At 43.5% G+C, this 21,369-nt stretch overlaps 1 protein-coding gene across 1 annotated transcript in view; it reads right to left on the reverse strand.

Annotated features, from left to right (window-relative positions):
- Nucleotides 1–12,370, reverse strand: part of TMEM86A (transmembrane protein 86A) — a 140,939-nt gene extending 128,569 nt beyond the window's left edge. Inside the window, exon 1 of the mRNA XM_030201110.1 lies at nt 12,326–12,370. Within this exon, the coding sequence (XP_030056970.1) occupies nt 12,326–12,346 (21 nt within the window). The 5' untranslated portion in view covers nt 12,347–12,370. The remainder of the gene's footprint in view (nt 1–12,325) is intronic.
- Between the last annotated feature and the right edge of the window lie 8,999 nt (nt 12,371–21,369).

Consider the following 21,369-nt stretch of genomic DNA (forward strand, 5'->3'; position numbering starts at 1 on the left):
CTTCTTGTCAGTGCGTGAGTGATGCCTGGCTCATGCAGCGACAGGTAGGGTGACATTAAAAAAAAAAAAAAAAAGAAAGAAAACAGAAAACAAGCAAACCACCAGCATAGTTTCTGCACCAGACAATACAGAAAAATAGTGGCGCACTTCCTCCCTCTTCCTTAAGTCCAGCCCTGACATGGACTGTAAAAACCTTGGTATCTAATGTAACCCCCCTTCCATGACTTAAAAATTTTTTTTCCCTGATGTCTAGTGCATTTCCTCACCCCTTGACACTTCTCCCAGCACCCCCCCCCCCCCCCCCCGAAATATACCTTACAAGAAGCTGGACCGTTGCCCATTCACTCCTGCCTCCTACGTTGGCATCTTGATGCATCAGGTGGTGTTAGTCTGCCACAGAAGGGATTTTGGCCCCCAAGGAAAGCTCTGGAATGAGGGGGCATATGATGAAGTTAAGAGGCTTTGGAGTAATCTAAGTAAGTATTATTTCACAGAAAGGGTGGTGGAAGCATGGAATGGCCTCCCAGTAGAGGTTGTGGAGTCGAGGACTGTGTCAGAATTTAAAAAGTAATGGGATAGAAAGCTCAAATTAGGTAGAAAGCTCAAATCCAGAACCACACGCAGGGCCCAAGAGACAGGCAGAGCTCCAGAGTCTCAATGCGTGGATGAGACGATGGTGCAGGGAGGAGAGTTTTAGATTTGTTAGAAACTGGGCAACATTCTGGGGAAAGGGGAGCCTATTCCATCAGCATTTAAAAAGGAGATAGAGCAGTTTTTAAACTAGAAACTGGGGGAAGGCAAACAGTCGCTCAAAAGCGCATGGTTTGGGATAAGGTATCTTTCAAAGATATCTCCAAAACAGGGAAGACAGGGTATCCCGATAGTGAGGTTGCAAAAGAGACCGTAGTAGATCAGGTGTCCATAAATAAAAATAAAAATCAGACAAAAGATTGCAAATTAATACTGAGCATGATGTAAATAGGAACAACAAACATAGTTTGAAATGTCTATATGCAAATGTAATGAGCCTAGGAAATAAGATGGGAGAGTTAGAACTGTTGAACAAAAGCATAAAAAATTGGAGTGGAATGCTTCAAAAAAACATGCAGAGCTAGCTGTTTCAACACTAAAATCTCCTGGGACATGATGGGGCCCACATTAGCCAGAGGCACGGCTCCAGAAAGTCTGGAAAGAAGGGGGAGCAGTAAGTGAAAGCAGATGTTCTGCACATGATTAACAGTTTGTGGTATTCAGAGACTTGCACAGGAATGTTGTATGAGAGAATTGGTCAGATGCCAAAGAAGAACGATATAAAATCAGATTGGAACAAAGAGGTAGCAAGCATTTTTGAATTTTTCTTTGTCTGTCTCTGCTTTCTTTGTCTGTATATAGCATCCTGATTTCTTTGCTTTACATTGCTTTGTTTTGATCATTCATTCTGGCTTGTATATTGCTTATCAAGAAATGCTTCCTGCAATAGCCCATTGAGCTATGCAGAAAAATTGTAAATACACTGTTTATATTAAATATCGTCTAGCCTTCTCTACAAAAGTGGCGGCATCCTTTTCTTCAAAGTGGCGAGCCAGCCAGGAGTAGGCCGCAAACGGAAAAGAGAAGGCGAGACGAAGAACAAATTAAGTGTTTGTTGTTAATGAAGTTTTTTACAGGATTTTGAGAGAGAGCAAGCGTTGTTTACGCCCGATTACTATGTACCACGGATTTGGGAGTGATCAAACTATTGAAGTGGACATACAGGTGACGACTCCTGGGCTTGCTAAAAAGAGAAATAAGAAGACGCGTGAGTAAGCTTACATTGTGGACGTATTAGTGGTATTTGTTTAGCTTTGTAGTTTTCTTTTTTGTATATTTTCTTTGTTTAAGTGCATTAGTATATTTTTGTAGATTGTGGCTCTATAGGAGAAATTGTAATAGTCAGAATAAAATGAAAGGGAAAGGGGCAGATAAGAAAGAAAAGCCTCCTGTGTATGCTATGTATTTAGATTTAGATAGTTCAAAAAAATGCTCCCCTTTGCAGCATGTCATAGAATTATTCCCATTAGAAAAAAAACAGATTGAAAAAATACATGAGAAATGGATCAAATATGATGCAAACTGGTCTCAGTATGGATCATTTGATCGTCCAAAATTATCTCCTCTCCTGGAATACTTACAACAAAATAAAAAGAAGAAGAAAAGCTTAGAACAACATCTTACAATTTGGAATTTATTTTCTGTAGCAGCAGATCTTCTTCATGCAGATGTAGAAAAAATACAGCGAGAACAGGAAAATCAGCCTTTGGTTCAGCCTGAAGGTTGAGGAATGTCATCTGTTTTTGATTTCTCGGTGTCTGGCTGTTGCTAAGCTAACGGTTAGAAAGGTCTGAAAGAACTGAAATTTTTTGTTCCTTTTAAAAGATTGTTTTAGATTAGATTTAAATAAGTTCTTTGTCTTATAGGGAATTCTGATCTCTGTTTATTTTAAAATATGTGTTATTCTGTTTCTAGTTCTCTATGTGGAATGTCTTTGCAATTTAACTTTGTTTGACTCTTTTTTAAGTGAGATTCCTGCAGTGTTAAGAGATCATCTGGCTTAAATTAGTCACAGTCCTAGCTAGTTTTGTGTGTAGGGCTAATAGGGAAAGAGGTGATTTAAAATCTCTAATAACCTCTGAACAATATGATTTGTCAGCAATATGGTCACTATGCTTCAGAATGTTATCAGAATGCAGGAATGCCCCAAGTACAAATGCAAACGCAGCAAGGATTAATGCCACAAGTAGTAGGGATGCCTGTGAGTGCCCCGCAGACTGCAATACAGCAGCCGGCGATGCAATCACAGGGACCAGGGGCTGCAGTACAGAGACAAGGCACTGTAAATGCTTTTCCAACTTGGCAGAATACTCCAGACCAATGCTATTGACTGGAAGCAGACCAGTGTCAGGAAGAGGGAATGATTTTCAGGTTAGACACAAGGGAGCCCTTTATTACATTGACAATTGGCAAATATGGAACTCCTGTGAGATTTTTGATAGATACAGGGGCGAGTACCTCTGTATTGTGTGCAAAACCACAGGGAGTTAAACTTTCAAATCAGTATAGAACAACAGTGGGATTTACGGGGATAGAACAAAGAAAAAGGCTAACAGAACCCACTCTGGTGCGCTTGGAATGCCAACCGCACGGTTCAAGGGAGGCTGTGGTACCCTTCTTAGTGGCACCTGATTGCCCAGTAAATTTGTGTGGTAGAGACTTATTGTCTCAATTAGGATTGTGTTTAGATTTTGGAAATAAAGAAATACCAAGTTTGCTCACCATGGTCCAGCAGTTGAATAATGAAAATAAAGTAAGGGTTATGGAAGAATTACCACAACATATTTGGAGTACAAGTGATTCACCATATGGACTAGCCATAAATGCAAAACCCCATAAGATAGAATTAATAGAAGGGGCAAAGGGGCCGAAGCAAGACCCTTACCCCATACGACCTAAATTAGTATCCAAAACCCTGGAACACATTGGTAAATTATTGAAATGTGGTATTATTGAACCTTCAGTATCCCCGTACAATACCCCATTGTTTCCTGTCCCGAAAGGGGAAAACAATGTAAGGATAGTACATGATTTAAGAGAGCTAAATGAGGTTACAAAAAATCAATTTCCGATTTGTGCAAATCCTGCTACTCTTTTGCATACCCAGAATATATATGCATATAACACTGTTATTGACTTGTCTAATGCATTCTTTTCAATACCTCTTCATCCAGAGTCTAGGGATTTGACGTCATTTATAGTACAGAATGAGGCATACAGGTGGACTAGGATGCCTCAAGGCTTTACTGATAGTCCATCGGTATTCTCAAAACAACTAATGATGGATTTAAAGGATTTCAGGAGTCACTTGCCTGACACGGTGTCATTGTTTGTCTATGTAGATGATATTCTACTGTCTGCTGAGACTGAAGCAGAATGCCTAGATTGGACTACAAAATTATTTTTGTTATTAGGAGAGTTAGGATATAAATGTAACAGGGAAAAATGTGTTATAGCTCAGTCTACTGTCACCTTTTTAGGACAAAATGTTTCAGCAGAACATAAGGTCATTATACCGGAAGTTATATCTATTTTAAATGAAACTCCGGTACCGCAAACAGTTTCCCAGTTACGTGCTGTTTTGGGAATGTTAAATTACTGCAGACAATGGATACCAAATTATACACAAAAAGTAATGAGACTTTATAAACATTTGAAACTGCCCGCAGCCACACCAAAGAATACACTAATTGTATTGGAAGAGCAGGATAAGATAATATTGGCTAAGATTGTGAGGGATTTGTTATCTCCAGGACCGTTAGCAGTAATAGATATCCAATCACCTGTGCATTTGTGGGTAAAAGACATGGGAAATAGTTGGGCAGCTATGATTAATCAAAACAATGAAGTAAATGCACCAGTAGCTTTTTTGTCAGGCTCTTTTAATCATGTGGAAAAAGGAATGAAAGAAATACCAAAGTTACTGACAGCTATAGTGGCTGCAGTAGGCAAGTGGAGAGCACAAATGCCTTTTGTTCCTATTGTAATACATACCAACCACACGATTAAAACGCTGTTGAGCCCTAGCCAAACAGCATTGACAGCCACTAGATTTGGAAAATATCAAGCAGTACTTTTAGGACAAGATATAAGAATAATACCATTAACTAAAGAACAGAGAAATAAGATAGATCTGCTTTTTCCTGTCGATCAAAAGGGTGAGATCGATACTATAGAAATCCCTACATTTCACTGTCTTACTTTTGAACCCTTATCTGATGGATTAATATGGTTTACATGGAGCTTGTGAAAGGACTGTTGCAGGCTTTGCCTGCGTGCAGGTAGATGAGAATCTAAGAAAGATAATGCAAGTACAATATAAAACCCCTCCTGATCAGACTGCACAGCATGCTGAACTTTTAGCCGTTATTACGGCCTTACAACACACTGATATGACTCAAAATGTTACTATATATACTGATAGTGGTTACGTTGCAAGTTCACTACAGTATCATATATTAAAATGGCAGCGTAGGGGGATGATAACCAGTGCAGGTAAAAATTTACAACATTACACATATTGGAAATTGCTGTTTGAAATTTTGGCAAGAAGGGAACGTGAAGGTAGAAAAACTGCAGTTGTGTGGACCCCGGCCCACACTGAAAAGCCAACCTTTGAAGCACTAGGTAATGCAATGGCTGATGCAGCAGCAACAGAGGTGGTTAAGCAAAGTGAAAAGATTTTGTATAATACTAGACAGACACAGGAAGGGCCACTTACGAATGTAGATAAGATTGAAATGTGGCAGCCAGAGGGACAGGAAAGTGAAAAATGGTTGAAGAGAGGATGTATGAAAGTGGGAAGTGAATGGTTTAATGCAGAAGAAGGATTACCTTGTATGCCAATGAGCCAGGCGATTAAGGTATTGGCTGGTTGGCATGCAACCATGCATTGGAATAAGGAAACAATGAGACAACAGTTTGAACAAAGGTTTTGGACCTTGAAAATTGATAACTTGATTCAACAGGTTGTGCAAAATTGCATGGTATGTAATATTAACATACCTAAAAGAGGTCCTAAAATATCGCCTGGGACACTTCCAATACCAGAAGGCCCAGCAAAAGAATGGTATATCGATTTCACTGATATGATTGTTCCAGTGCAGGGAAAAAGATATTTGTTAGTTTGGGTGGATGCTTTTTCAAGGTGGATAGAAGCATTTCCATGTAAAAGGGAGACAGCACATGAGGTGGTACAATGCCTGATAACTCATATTATGCCAAGACATGGGTGTCCGTCTAGAATAATTTCTGATAACGGGACACATTTTAATAACAGTGTTTTGAAAGAAATGGAAACGATTATGGGTTTAACACACAGAAAAGTATCAGTGTATCGCCCCACCTCCAATGGTTTGGTGGAGCGCTACAATGGTATTTTAAAAACTAAATTGAGAGTATTACTGAAGGCTTTAAACAAGGAAACAGCAGGTAAACCATATACCTGGCTTGATTTGTTACCATTAGCTTTGATGGTTATAAGGGCCCAACCTAATGGGCGTACTAAATTGACCCCATTCCAAATTCAGACAGGACGTCATTTCTTCCCGATGCAGACAGCAAGTACTGATAGCACAGCTCAGTACTGGCAAAAGCTACAACCTATGTTGAACCTGACAAGTGATATGATCCGAACAAATGTAGCATCACAGGCAGGGACTACTAATGATGTTTGTGCTTTTAAAGTAGGTGATCTAGTACTGCGAAAGAACTTTACACATAAAACATGGAAGGATCCTGTGTATGTAGGGCCTTTTGCTATCACGGCCCTTACTCAGACCTCTGCCCGTCTGGAAGGTCATACTTCTTGGATACATTTAGCAGATATTCGACGAATTAATAACATTGAAATGGACAAAGAATAAACAAACATCATGTCCCTAAACATGATGGTATTGGGATGTTGTTGTTTGTTAATGGACAATGAACACATATGATAATAGACTTGTTGCAGCGGCCAAGATGTTGAATCTGACTGATTGTATCATATGTGCCCACATCCTTGTCCTTGCCAGCTATGATATATGGGACTACAATGATAAAATTGAGTGGGCACCATGACTGTGATCCCAATAATACCTGTGTAAGAGATGATGAAAACCTTCATTGGACAAATGAGACTATTTATAAGCAAGCGTTGCTTATGGACAAGTACCCACAGACATCATGTTGGTGTCTGATTAATAGTATGACAACTGAACACATTCCCCTGATAAAGTGCACTTACACGCAGAATGTTGTAACAACTGATTCAATGAATGTTATGCTTTTAATTTGTGTAATTTTTAATGCCACATCAACTAATGAGAAGTAAGAATGAATGACAGTGTATTCCCCTTTGATGAAGCTCACTGTCTGTATTCAAAGGAAATATAAATTTTGTACCCTAGTACAATTGAATCTGTTTAATGCAACATGTATTAGCATGTTTGCAAAGATGTGCCAGGATGTTTTTAAAATAACAATGATAACTGAAATTCAGAATAAATAGAACTTTAATATGTCAGCCAAAAATATTGAAAAAGCGTGCAGAAACTGAATGCCACAAACAAGGGGGGAGGAGATTTAGAAGGGAGGTGAAGAAACAGACTGGAGCTGAAACAGATGTTTGAGGCCTGAAACAATCAGTCCTCAAAAGGGAGGATTTGTTGAACAAAAGCATAAAAAATTGGAGTGGAATGCTTCAAAAAAACATGCAGAGCTAGCTGTTTCAACACTAAAATCTCCTGGGACATGATGGGGCCCACATTAGCCAGAGGCACGGCTCCAGAAAGTCTGGAAAGAAGGGGGAGCAGTAAGTGAAAGCAGATGTTCTGCACATGATTAACAGTTTGTGGTATTCAGAGACTTGCACAGGAATGTTATATGAGAGAATTGGTCAGATGCCAAAGAAGAACGATATAAAATCAGATTGGAACAAAGAGGTAGCAAGCATTTTTGAATTTTTCTTTGTCTGTCTCTGCTTTCTTTGTCTGTATATAGCATCCTGATTTCTTTGCTTTACATTGCTTTGTTTTGATCATTCATTCTGGCTTGTATATTGCTTATCAAGAAATGCTTCCTGCAATAGCCCATTGAGCTATGCAGAAAAATTGTAAATACACTGTTTATATTAAATATCGTCTAGCCTTCTCTACAAAAGTGGCGGCATCCTTTTCTTCAGAACATATTGCACTAAATGGAAAAACTAGATATAATAGGCATCTCTGAGACCTCAAGGAAGGAGGATAACCAGTAGGACACTGTCATACTGGGGTACAAATTATATCGTAGGGATAGGGTGGATTGAATTGGTGGAGGGGTAGCATTGTATATTAAGGAGAGCTTAGAATCAAATAGATTAAAAAAATTCTGCAGGAAACAAAACACATCTTGGAATCACTATGGATTGAAATTCCATGTGTAAAGAGAGAAAGGATAGTGATAGGTGTGTACTACCGTCCACCTGACCAGGATGAATAGATGGATGCAAAACTGTTAAAGGAAATTAGGGACGCAAACAAACTGGACAACGCAATAATAAAGGGTGATTTTAATTACCTTGATATTGACTGGGTAAATGTAACATCAGTGCATGCTAGGGAGGTAAAATTCCTTGATGAAATCAAGGACTGCTTTATGGAGCAGCTGGTACAGAAGTCGACGAGAGAAGGAAAAATTCTAGACCTAGTCCTTAGCGGAGTGCATTATCTGGTGCGGGAAGTAAAGGTGCTGGGGCCGCTTGATAACAGTGATCATAATATGATCTGATTTGATATTAGCTTTGAAGTATACATAGGAAATAAAATACGTTAGCGTTTAACTTCAAAAAATGAGAACGGTGAAAAAATTTACATCAGGCATGGATGCTGTTCAAAAACACCATCCTGGAAGCCCAGGCCAAATATATTCCGCGTATTAAAAAAAGGAGGTCAGAAGACCAAACGACAGCTGGTTGGAGCCAATAAGAGCCCTGAAAATAATAAGAAACAGCATAAGGAATGTCAAGTCGAATGCAAAGCGCTGATAAGGAAGGCTAAGAGGGACTTCGAAAAAAAGATTGCACTTGAAGCAAAAACACGTAGTAAAACTTTTTTTTAGGTATACTAAAAGTAGGAGGCCGGCAAAAGAATCTGTTGGACTGCTAGATGACCAAGGGGTAAAAGGGGCGATCAGGGAAGACAAAGCCGTAGTGGAGAGATTAAATTACTTCTTTGCTTTGGTCTTCACCGAAGAAGATTTGGGAGAGATACCAGTGCCAGAAATGGTATTCGAAGAGTCGGAGAAACTGAACAAATTCTCTATAAACCTGGAGGATGTAATGGAGCAGTTCTACAAATTGAAGAGTAGCAAATCTCCTGGACCGGATGGTATTCATCCCAGAGTACTGATAGAACTGCAAAATTAACTTGCAGAGTTATTGTTAGTAATATGTAATTTATCCTTAAAATCGAGCGTGGTACCAGAAGATTGGAGGGTGGCAAATGTAACGCCGATTTTTAAAAAAGGTTCCAGAGGAGATCCGGGAAATTATAGACCGGTGAGTCTGACGTCGGTGTTGGGCAAAATGGTAGAGACTAATATAAAGAACAAAATTACAGAGCATATTCAAAAGCATGGATTAATGAGGCAAAGCTAACATGGATATAGTGAAGGGAAATCTTGCCTCACCAATCTATTACATTTCTTTGAAGGGGTAAACAAACATGTGGATAAAGGTCGATATTGTGTATCTGGATTTTCAGAAGGCGTTTGACAAAGTACCGCATGAAACACTCCAGAGGAAATTGGAGAGTCATGGGATAGGAGGTAGTGTTCTATTGTGGATTAAAAACAGATTAAAAGATAGAAAACAGAGAGTAGGGTTAAATGGTCAGTATTCTCAATAAAGAAGGGAGTCGATATTGGGGTTCCCCTGGGGTCTGTGCTGGGACCACTGCTTTTTAACATAAATGACCTAGAGATGGGAGTAACTAGTGAGGTAATTGAATTTGCTGACGACACAAACTTATTCAAAGTTGTTAAATCGCGGGAGGATTGTGAAAAATTACAAGAGGACTTTACGAGACTGGGTGTCTAAATGGCAGATGACGTTTAATGTGAGCAAGTGCAAAGTGATGCATGTCGGAAAGAGGAACCCAAATTATACCTACGTCATGCAAGGTTCCATGTTAGGAGTCACCGACCAAGAAAGGGATCTAGGTGTCATCGTTGATGATACATTGAAACCTTCTGCTCAGTGTGCTGCTGTGGCTAAGAAATCAAATAGAATGTTAGGTATTATTAGGAAAGGAATGAAAAACAAAAATGAGGATGTTATAATGCCTTTGTATCGCTCCATGGTGTGACTGCACCTCGAATAGTGTGTTCAATTCTCAAAAAAGATATAATGGAATTAGAAAAGATGCAGAGAAGGGCAACAAAAATGATAACGGGGATGGGACGACTTCCCTATGAGGAAAGGCTAAAGCGGCTAGGGCCCTTCAGCTTGGAGAAAAGGCAGCTGAGGGGAGATATGATAGAGGTCTATAAAATAACAAGTGGAGTTGAACGGGTAGATGTGAAGTGTCTGTTTACGCTTTCCAAAAATACTAGGATTAGGGGGCATGTGATGAAGCTACAAAGTAGTAAATTTAAAATGGATCGGAGAAAATTTTTTCTTCACTCAACGTGTAATTAAACTCTGGAATTCCTAAAGAAAAGTCCATAGATCATTATTAAATTAGACTTGGGGAAAATCCACTATTTCTGGGATAAGCAATATAAAATGTTTTGTACTTTTTTGGGATCTTGCCAGGTATTTGTGACCTGGATTGGCCACTGTTGGAAACACGATGCTGAGCTTGATGTACATTTGGTCTGTCCCAGTATGGCAAGACTTTTGTAAGTATGTGGGATCGCTTAGGAAAATAAAGAGTTAGGGGTACAAAGGATGGGCAGACTGGATGGGCCATTTGGCCTTTACCTGCCGTCATGTTTCTATTTTCTATTTTGTAGTCAGGCGGAGAGTAGACGATCAAATAAGGGAAAAAATTCCTTATATGGCAGACTGATTGCCCAGTGCATTCCATAGTGCACCACACTAGGCTGGGCACTGAAGACAGGAGTGAGTGGGCATCACTCCTGTCTCTTTTAAGGTATGCCGGGGGGAGGACCTGGGGATGTACTAGACACCAGGGAAAGGTTTTGGGTTTGTTTGTTTTTTAATGGTCAGGGCAAAGGTGGGAGAGAGGGGTTGGGCGGTGCATTAGACACCAGGGAAAGGGTTTTTTTTTTTTACATGTCAGGGGTGGTCGGGTTCAGTCAAAGGTAGAAGTTTATCAGGGCATCAGTACGGGGGGGGGGGGGGGGTGGGGGGAGGGGGGGATGCAGGAGATTTTTTTTTTCTATAACTTATCCTACCTGTCAGTGCATGAGCCAATCACTGCCCATACACTTACACAACGGGTGACATTTTGCAATGAGCTGTGAATTAACAATGCAACAGTAATTTGCATGGCTTATTGCTTATATTATGCCACAGTACATAAGAGCCAACTTTTGACAATTATTGGGGGTGCTAAGCCCAATAGAAATAACCCTCCCTGGACACTTACATGGAATTTTCTCAAGAGCCAGCTCCTAAGCCACATCTTTCTGCGATAGAAGCCAACACTGAACCAGCTCTTCTGCCAGGCTTTCTGCATCAGCACCTCAGACCTGGTGGTAGGTTTGTCCCATTGTGCTCCCAGAGTAGACACCAACACACAGCTCTGCATTTCTGCTGGGTAATTGACAGGCTTTTTATCATGCATTTTAATATGCTGTGCACTGTCTACCTTAGGAGTTAACTTCAGCACAGAAACCCTTTTTACATAGGCCCGAACTCCTTATGGCAAAAAATAAATATCCTTGGTGAACAGCACGCTACAAAAAGTAACACAATGTATTATTATTTTTCACCTAAATGTAAACACAATAACAGCTATAATAGCTAGGGGGCTCATTTTCAAAGCATCTTAGCCTTCCAAAGTTCCATAGAAACCTATGGAACTTTGGAAGGCTAAGTGCTTTGAAAATATTTAGTCAATATATCTGATCTGAGCTTCTGATTAAAAAAGGAAAACTATCAAAGAAGTGTAAAGAAAAGTACTGAATTTCTCAGATATAAAACAAAGACATGAAAAAAAAAAACATTCTTTGAAATCGGATAAACCCCGTCCACAATGGTAGAAGAGATGCCGCTATTGCCGCTACTTTCCTTGGTGTGAACAAGCAAAGACTGGTATCCGCCCCCAAACAACCCAATTTAACCTGATAGCCACATTCCCGGAAAATGCTGAGGTCAGATCGGAGCAAGCGGGAAGGGGTGCTCTTCCCAGACATTTACAGCCGCACATGTGCGGAATCAACGAACTCAACGTTAAGTCAAGCTTCTCAGTCACGTGGCCACTGTTTTCATCTTGAGAGCCTGGTAGCTAAAGCCATCACGAAAAAGGCAACACCAACCAAAAAGGAATTTGTTCAAAGAAAAAGAAAGGAAACCAGAGTTATCAACTCTGGTTTCAAAATGGATCTTTAAGATGCACATTAAAAAAAAAAAAAACGATTTAGGAAACAGTAAGAAGTACATGCAGTGATAACCGTGGCTCAGACACTGCGATTTCTACATCTATGCCACATTCATTGTTCAGATTTAAGCGTTGGCCGGTGTTTATTTTCATTATTGTTTCTTTACAAACGAACCTCCCCTATATTTAGAGATCGATAAACTCACCACAGTGACGGGCGACACCATGTCTACGGACAGTCCGAGCAAAGGTGCCCCCCCCCCCCCCCGCAACCAGATAAGCACACCGCTGAGGGAGCACAAGGCGATGAGACGATCGATCACTTCAGCATTATTTTTCTGAACGCAATGACCTCACAGAAGCCAGAGCACACTGGAGGCGGAGCTTCGACGGCCACACGCTTTACGAGCTCAGTTTACCTCTCCCTGCCGAAAGGATTGCAGTTGCACTCACTTTTGAAAACTAAAGCATATACTATATATGCATAAATTAACCTTAAAGAAGAGAGTATGTGTCAAAGAGCACGTGAAAACGGATGCAGGTAGCTACTTTGGAAAAATTATCAAAGCAAAAGCATTCACAGGAGTTTGCTCTGAAGATCCAAAGTCCACACGGACAAGGAGGGGGGGGGGGACTAGAAGGTGAAATTCACAATTTTAATTCATAGTAACATAGTAGATGACGGCAGAAAAAGACCTGCACGGTCCATCCAGTCTGCCCAACAAGATAAACTCATATGTGCTACTTTTTGTGTATACCCTACCTTGATTTGTACCTGTCCTCTTCAGGGCACAGACTGTACAAGTCTGCCCAGCACTATCCCCACCTCCCAACCACCAGCTCTGGCACAGACTGTATAAGTCTGCCCAGCACTATCCCCACCTCCCAACCACCAGCCCCGCCTCCCACCACTGGCTCTGCCACCCAATCTCAGCTAAGCTCCTGAGGATCCATTCCTTCTGAACAGGATTCCTTTATCCGACTATTTAGGTTTTTTGTCGTAATATTCTTCAATATTTAGCAAACGTAGCTATTCCATATAACCCAATTCGTTTACTTAGTTTCTTAAATGATTACAGGTTAGATCTTCCTAATCCTTCGATGGCTAAGCTTGAGGTTATACTGTAGGAGGATTTCCCTGTGTGTCTCACCTTGCGGGCCTTGACCTGTATAATCCTATGACAGCAAAATGGAGGCTGTAAACTCTGACCCACACCTCTCTGTGTCAGCAAGAAACAGCTTTGCAGCTTGTGGAAAATTACAGCAGAAGCTCAACTCCAAGGACATGCTGTGGGCAAACCAGGCCCCCTTATCTCCTGAGAGGCTGGCTCCAGCAAGGCGGGTGAGAAACAGAAAATGCATACCAAAAATGTAACAACTTGAAGGTCAAGAACAACGGACTGTTCTTGCCAGGCAGTGAGCTGAGGAAGATCCAGATTGGTTCCTGCAGCCACCGGACCACGAGGTACGGGGAGAGCGGGAACAAAGAAAGGAGTTAGTAAGAAGCCTTGGAAGAAGGTGGAGGTGTAAAGAAGACCAGTGAGACCTAATAAGGTCCACCAACTGATGAACTGTGTATCTGGAGGAAAGTATCGTGGTTCAGCTGTACCTGCCCTGCGTGACCTGTGACCTCCTTATCTGCTGCAGAGTTCCCTTCCAGCTGCGACTGAGACTTGCTGTGAATCCAGCTTGAGTCTGTGAGATGTCCCGTGCCAGCTCCCGAGAGAGACGACCCTGAGGTCTGAGCCTGGTGAGAAACACGGTGATTCATTTCCTACTAGTCGGGGGCTAGTTAGTGGTATTTACCTGAGCAGAAGGCTGGTGTCGTCGTACTTGTGATCAGGAGAAGCTGCTAATAACTGTACTACCTCGTAACATAGTGTGACTGATCAGTGGTGTAATTTTATCTGGTAACCAATAAGAATTAGTGTTTAGTAGTGTGACGTATGAGTGTAATTGTTTTTATCAGCCAGTGATTTTGTATTCAGCCAAAGCTTGCAGAGTTCTATTTTGTATACCTTAGCTCTATTTTCTTACCTGATACCATAATAAATCTAATATATATATCAGCCTGCGTTCTCAGCTACAGTTCTTTCTAACGGAAGTATTTGGCTAGGTTCCAAGGTTCCCACCCCTAGACCTAATTCAGGATTATTTGCTTGCAGATAGTTCTGCTTAGGGGAACCTGGACACAGGTAATTTATTATCTGTGATTTATCCTACAGATAATGGGGGCGTCGCCCGGGAACTCATAAAGTTGAGAAAGTATTCCGGTTTGTGTGTCTTCAGTGAGAGAGAACTGACAGGCTGGGGATATTTGCCTTCTGTAATTTTTCGTACTGCTTCACTGATTCCTTGCTCTCTGTGTCACTGAACTGTGCTGTTAAAGTATTTCTCAGAGAACTGCAAAGGGGGGGAGGATCTGGTAGCTGAACAGTAAAGCTGCTGGTTAAGATTTACGGCTTAAGAGATAGCAGCGAGACATTATTGCAGTCAGCTCAGCCAGCCACGATGACGTCACACACTACTTCGCTCACTAAACTAGAGTTGAATGTTTTTGAGATTCTTATTAACGCTGCCCAAAGCAAATCACAGAAGAGCTACACCATTGAGTCATTGCTCTCCCTATTTAGAAAAGAATCTGGTGATAGCCAAGCAGCATATACCTCAGTTTTGACCAATATTGTGCAAGGCAAAGTTAAGCTTACTCTAACAGATCTAGCAGAATTAGTTTGCACCCTGCTAGCTATCAAAGAAAATGCTATGAATAACTGTTCCTCGCTACAGGTAGCCCTGCAGCGATCGCAGGAAACAGTGACTGCTCTGACCACAGAAAAAGCTGAATTGCAGCGTTCGTGGGCAGACAGACTGGCTCAGGTGACTGCTGTAGGAGATAGGGAGTCGAGCAGTACCCAAGGTCAGCTAACATGTGCTAATTGCCCAGTACTGAGAGATAAATGTGCAGCTCTAGAAGATCTGAAATCCCAGTGTGAAAAACAAGTCCGTTCCCTACAGTGTGAGCTAAGGCAGAAAGATGCTGTTTTGGGGTCTAAAACACAGCAGCTAGCTGACGTTGAAGAGACTCTTGATTTAAGGTGTCAAGAAGTTGTTAGATTACAATCGTTCCAGCAAGAAGTGAGAGATAGATCTGAGGGTGCTATGTCTGCTCTGCGACGAGAGTTGCAGCAAGAACAGGAGAGGTACAGTGCCAAAGAGGAGCGGAATGAAATGTGGGAAGAGAATAAATCTCTCTCGCAGCTGTTGGACCAGGCAATACAAGAGAAAGATTCTTGAATGCAGACATTAAAGCGATGCCAAGAAGATTTAGATGCCGTGCGTAGGGAAGTGCGAAATATATGTGATGACCCTGAGTCACTGCCCATAGATAGTGATGGGGGGGAGAGACTGGGGATGTGGATAGGCCCTCTAGCCCTGCACGGGAACCTAACAGTGTTTATGTAAGTCCCAGAAATCCCTCCACAGCTCCTCCCCGGTACAGTTCCCTAACCCCTGAAGTCTTCGACAGTATGCCGGAGCACAGACTCCGCCCTGTCCGGTCACAGGGTACTGTACCACCCAATGACGGCTACAGTACAGCTGCATCTGGGCCACGCCCAGGAAGGTCACAGTACACTGCACCCGATGAGAACACTGGTACAATTACACATATGCTCCGCCCACAAAGGCCACAGCTCTCTGTCCTGCCTGACGGGGACGCTGGTGCCCTTGGGCCTGGGTCCCGCCCAGGAAGGTCGCAGCTTACTGCACCTGATGAGGGCCCTGCTACAAGTGCACAGAGGCTCCTCCCAGGAAGGTCACAGTCCTCTGCCCCGCATGATGATGTCACCAGTACCAGTGGGCCTGTGCTCCTCCCAGGACGGACACAGCCCTCTGACCCACCTGCTGACATCAGCAGCATACCCACACCACTGTTCTCTTCTCCTGCTGGTGAGCAGCGGTATTACACCCAAACACCCAAAGTTACTCCTTTATCTAGAGATCAGCACAACCAAACAATGAGAACACTTCGCTCTATGATTGTACCTTTTAAAGAGTCTTCAGGGGTAACCATACACGCTCACCTGGATAGCATGTGTGACCTTTTTGAAGAATTAAAGGTTCATGCCGAATCAGATAAAAGAGCTCTACTGAAGTGGATGTTTGCGGCTGAGTGCCAAACATATTTAAAAGCTATTTTAGCCGAGCATAATGATCTATCCACAGTGGAACAGGCCCTGAAGAAGCAGTATGGACAGTTCGCGGATCCCACAGAGGCCAAAAGGACAGCATATAATATGTGCTGTGGCCCAAATGAGAGTCCACATGAATGGGCCTATCGCCTGAAGGAGGTATTTTACAAAGGGGGGCGGATCCAGATACCAAAGACCTTGAATTTGGAGATTTTAGGACCCTTTTCGTGAAAGGCCTGCCCAACCACGTGAAAGTGTCTTTAGCAGGTTACAAGAAAGAACCTTTCGCCGTTCTGTGAAGCGGGCAGAGGAGGTTTTTGATATGTGTCGCACAACACCCGCGGGGGCGACACCCAAACCCGCATCAAAGAACCGCAGCCCGGGGGCCCAACCCAGTGTTTGTGCTGTTACATCCACACTTTCTCTGGAAAACAAGGTGGCAAACCCACCTGCCCAGTCCCATGGCGGCAGTAACCAACCACACCAGCCGAGGGACACAGCGCCTCCTACTGCTCACGAGGATCAACCCCATTTTCGGAGGAGGCGTCATAATCAGAGACAGTGGGCTCAGGAGAAGATCAGGAACTTGCAGGCACAGCTTGATCAAATTATAGCTAAGCATCAGAGTCCCGATCCTGAGGAGAAGATTAGGGCCCTAGAAGGCCAAATAAAAGCACTGCGGGCTAAACAGCAGGGTTCAAATGCTAGAGCCTCGCAATATCCCTCATCTTCTCATAAGAGAGGAAACCCTTACCCAGGGAACAAGGACTAGATCCCCGGTCCAACAACTCAGACCGGGCCCAGTGTCAAGTCCGTTGAAATCTCAGAACACCCGGAGTCTGCAGAAGTAGAAACAGCATGACTAGGCTTGGCTCCGGCGTCACCTGCCAACATGCCCACTGTTCATGTTGATGCTCTATCATCCGTCAGTGAGGAGCCCTCGTTGCCCAAGGCTGATGCCCAGCCTGCGGACCAGGAAAGGTCTCTGTTATGCGATTCTATTAAGGAAACCAGGTACTTGATGGGTAAACTTACTCCTAAAGGTTCCAGATATACCATGGATGTGTTGATTCATCAGACCTTTTCCTGTCCGGGTCTCCTGGATACAGCCTCAGAGGTGACCTTAATTACCCAAGGCCTGTTTCAGAAACTAGAGGAATACCTAAAGGGGGGTGGGGAGATGCTGCATGTCACCCCATGCAAATTCTCCCTGGAGGCTTATGGCAAACAGAGCATTGGGACTGTAGGTCAGGTGTGGCTTTCTTTACAGCTCGGTGAGATGAGTATCAAACACCCTGCCATAATTACTACCTGTGTGGGCGAAGAATTCTTAATTGGAATTGATCTTCTGAAGAGATTGCGGGTTGATTTGGATTTTCACCATGAGTTTATTTGGGCCCAAGTCACTAGGCCCCTTCCATATGGGAAAGTCCAGCAGATGAGCAGAATCAGCGGCTCCAGCTCCGTGGGACTTCGGGATACCCCAGGTCGAATTAAGTTCCAGAACTCAGCTGACCCGTTCACCTGGGAGCTCCAGTTGCGTACAGAGTGGTGACGTCATCCGCGTCCAGACAGATCGGATAGCTGATATGGTACTAAATGATGACAACCTGCTGCAAAGCGACATCTCCTTCATCAGTGACACCTTGTTTTACCGTCTTCGCAAGTGTTCTTCCATTTCGGTAGAAGTACCTGGACTAGGTGCCAGGCCACTAGTGGGAAAGTGCAGTCTTCCTTTGACGGTGGGACAGAAGTCGTTCACCCATCACTTCTCTGTTGTCAAAGGCCTACAACAGCCCTTATGTCTGGGCTCCGATTGCCTTGTGCGACTGGGAGTTTATGTGGACTTGGTGAATCTTGTCCTGTGGAGCAGACTGGACGGCAACCCAGTGGAATCTGAGTCGACGCCTGTGAGCTTAAAGTCTGGGCAGACCATACCCCAGGTCTGTGAAGTAGTTTGTGAAGAAGAGGTGATCATCCCGGCAAGAGTGAGGGACTTTTCCATCAAGCTCCGCCTTGCGCAGGGACAGCGCCTGTTGGATAAAATGGTGTTTTTCAACCCTCATTCCCATTTTCGTGACCTAGGGTTGTCCACCGGTGTTCTGCCATGTTTGGAGGCAACGGATGCTCCTTTTCACCTGTTGGTCACCAATTTGCAGTCAGAGGAAGTTGTGGTGTCCAAAGGAGACCCGTTTGGATTTTTGGTGGGTGCGTCTTTTCCTGATGTCGAGGTAAGTTTGCCTATTATTGGCAGGTTGCCCTCCATTTGGAACACCTGCCAGGGGGGGGAGACAACTGACTGTTTACCTCTCCCAGAGGCCTCATATCTCTGGAGTTCATGTGGCCATATGATGCAACGGATTCACAGGTGCAGTTGGAAGACGACTTCTTGATTTTGTCCAGACGGATGCCTTTACCCCAGAAGTCCAGACTGGTGAATTCTGTTGAAACTTCATCTTTGCAGGAGGAGATAGAGGAGCAAGTGGAAATTCCATCCAACCAGCCTTGCTCAGAGTTTGATGCTATGGTGAAAGAGCAAGTTGAACAGGCTGATGCTTGTACTACTGACACAGAGAAGATGCAGTTGACTGAGTTGCTGTACAAATACAAGGAACTTTTTGCTGTAGACTCGTATGACTGTGGCCTTACAGACCTACATGTCACCAGAGTGCCTACAGACCCAAATAGTAAGCCTGTCTTTGTGCGCCAGTACAAGATCCCATTAGCTTCCTACGAATCCGTGCAAGAGATTCTCAACACTTTGGAGGCCAGGGGCATCATTAGGCAATGCAACAGCACATACAACTCCCCTCTGTGGCCTATCCTGAAGAAGAACAACAGCTGGAGAATTGCACTGGACTACCGTCAGCTGAATAAGCGAGTGCCATTGTCCAGGTGGCCGATGGCTCCGCTGGATCAGAGTCTTGCTACAATTAAAGGGGCTAAGTATTTCACAAGTTTAGACTTGGCATCAGGATTTTGGACCGTACCTGTACATCCACATGATCAGTATAAACTGGCCTTCACCTTTGGGAAGAAACAGTATACGTGGAACAGAACTCCCTTTGGTTTTCTCAATTCACCTGCTGAGTTCAACATCTTCCTCCATTAGGCACTTCCAGATGCTGAAGCTCGAGGAACTGTGGTCTACGTGGATGACATTCTGATCAAGAGCCCTACCTTTCAGGATCATGTGGCAGAGAATGAGCATGTTTTCAGACAGTTGACAGATGCTGGAGCTAAACTAACACTAGCCAAAGGACAATGGTGCAGGAAATCGCTGAATTACCTAGGGTATGAAATTTCTGCAGAGGGTCTGAGACCTCAGAAGAAGCGAGTACAGGGCTTACAACAGCTGAAACAACCTACCAATCTCACAGAACTTTGTTCCTTCCTGTAATTACTCCAGACATTTCATAGAGGAGTATGCAGAGATCACCAGACCCTTGGTCAAGTTATTGAAGAAAGATGTGCCCTGGTCTTGGGGTCCAGAGCAGGAATCTGCTATGCAGGAGCTGAAGAATCAGCTTAGCCGCTTTCCATGCCTTGCGTACCCTGAGGGGGGTCGTGAGTTCTACGTTGACCTGGGTTACTCCAAGCACACCATGAGTGCGGTCTTGTATCAGACATATGATTCCGACAAGCGGGTCGTGGCCTATGCTAGCAAAGGCCTATCTGATGTGGAAAAGAAGTATTCAGACTGTGAGAAATCCTTGTGGACCACGGTATGGGCTCTGCAACATTTCATGAGTTACATCCAAGGTGAGAAGCTAATCGTGGAAACGTGTCATCAGATTGTTAGTTTCCTGGGGAGCGACCGAATCAAATCCGGTCGGGTGTCCAACAGCAGGATAGTATCCTGGACATTGGCTCTCCAAGGATGGCCTTTAGAGGTAAGGTATGCTCAGAAACATCGCAATGTAGTAGCCCAAAGTATGGCGGACCTGCATGACTGTGCAGGCCATGATTTCCTTGCAGGTACTTCTGAAACCGATGTTCCCCCACAGGAGAAAGAACCTCATCTACATCATCTGTATGATGAAAAGATCTGTGAGACCATGCCTAAGGTCTATGTGGATGGTTGTGCCTACCGCCGTGATACAGACCATGAGTTGGTTGCAGGTGTGGGAGTGGTATGGAATCCAGCCATTCCTGAAGAGACTTTGACGCACAGCTTGGGTTCCCAGACAAACCAGTATGCTGAGATAGTTGCAGCCCTGGTGGCGGTACAGTCTGCAGTTCAGAGAGGACTTAGGGAACTAGTCATATGCACTGATTCAGATTATGTGAGACAGAACTTTGTCTCTCATCTGCCCATTTGGAAGCAGAACAACATGCTAAATTCTAAAGGAAAACCAGTACATCATGGAAATTTGATTCTGGCTCTGGATCAACTGGTACGAGACCATGACATGACCATCTATTGGAAGAAGGTCAAGGGTCATGCTAAAGTTGATAGTCATGACAAGATAGGGAATGATCTGGCAGACCTACTCGCAAAGGAAGGTGCGCTCACAGGAGAACTATGGCGGTTCTCAGAACCTGATACATTGACAGTTCAGGCTGTCACCCGACGGCAAACTAAACAGCTCTGTGAGACTCCAGTGTTACAGTGGAGCAGGGAAGTCCCATCCTTTGATCTTGTCACGGCTCAGAAATCAGATCCGGTGGTTGGAAGATTTTATGAGTACATCCAGAATCCGCAAGAACATCCATTGACAGAAGAGGAGTGTCAAACTGAAGAAATGAGGATACTCTATACATCCAAAGAGAAGTTTAAGATCTGCCAGGACCTGCTTATTCGGACGAGTAAGCATGGCATTGAGCAATGGGTTGTGCCTCTGACGTATCGTGGCATCATGTTGCAACATGCTCATGATGAACCATGTGCAGGACATAGAGGAGAAAGCATCACCTATGAGACCTTGAAGCAAGTGGCTTATTGGCCCCATATGCGTCAGGATGTGAAGCTATATACTCGAGGTTGTCTGACCTGTTGTCATTTCCAGCCATCTTCACCATCCCATCGGGCACCCCTCAGGAAGAAGGGTATTGCTATG

The sequence above is a fragment of the Microcaecilia unicolor genome, chromosome 4 (genome assembly GCF_901765095.1).
Source record: "Microcaecilia unicolor chromosome 4, aMicUni1.1, whole genome shotgun sequence".
Taxonomy (NCBI): Eukaryota; Metazoa; Chordata; class Amphibia; order Gymnophiona; family Siphonopidae; genus Microcaecilia; species Microcaecilia unicolor.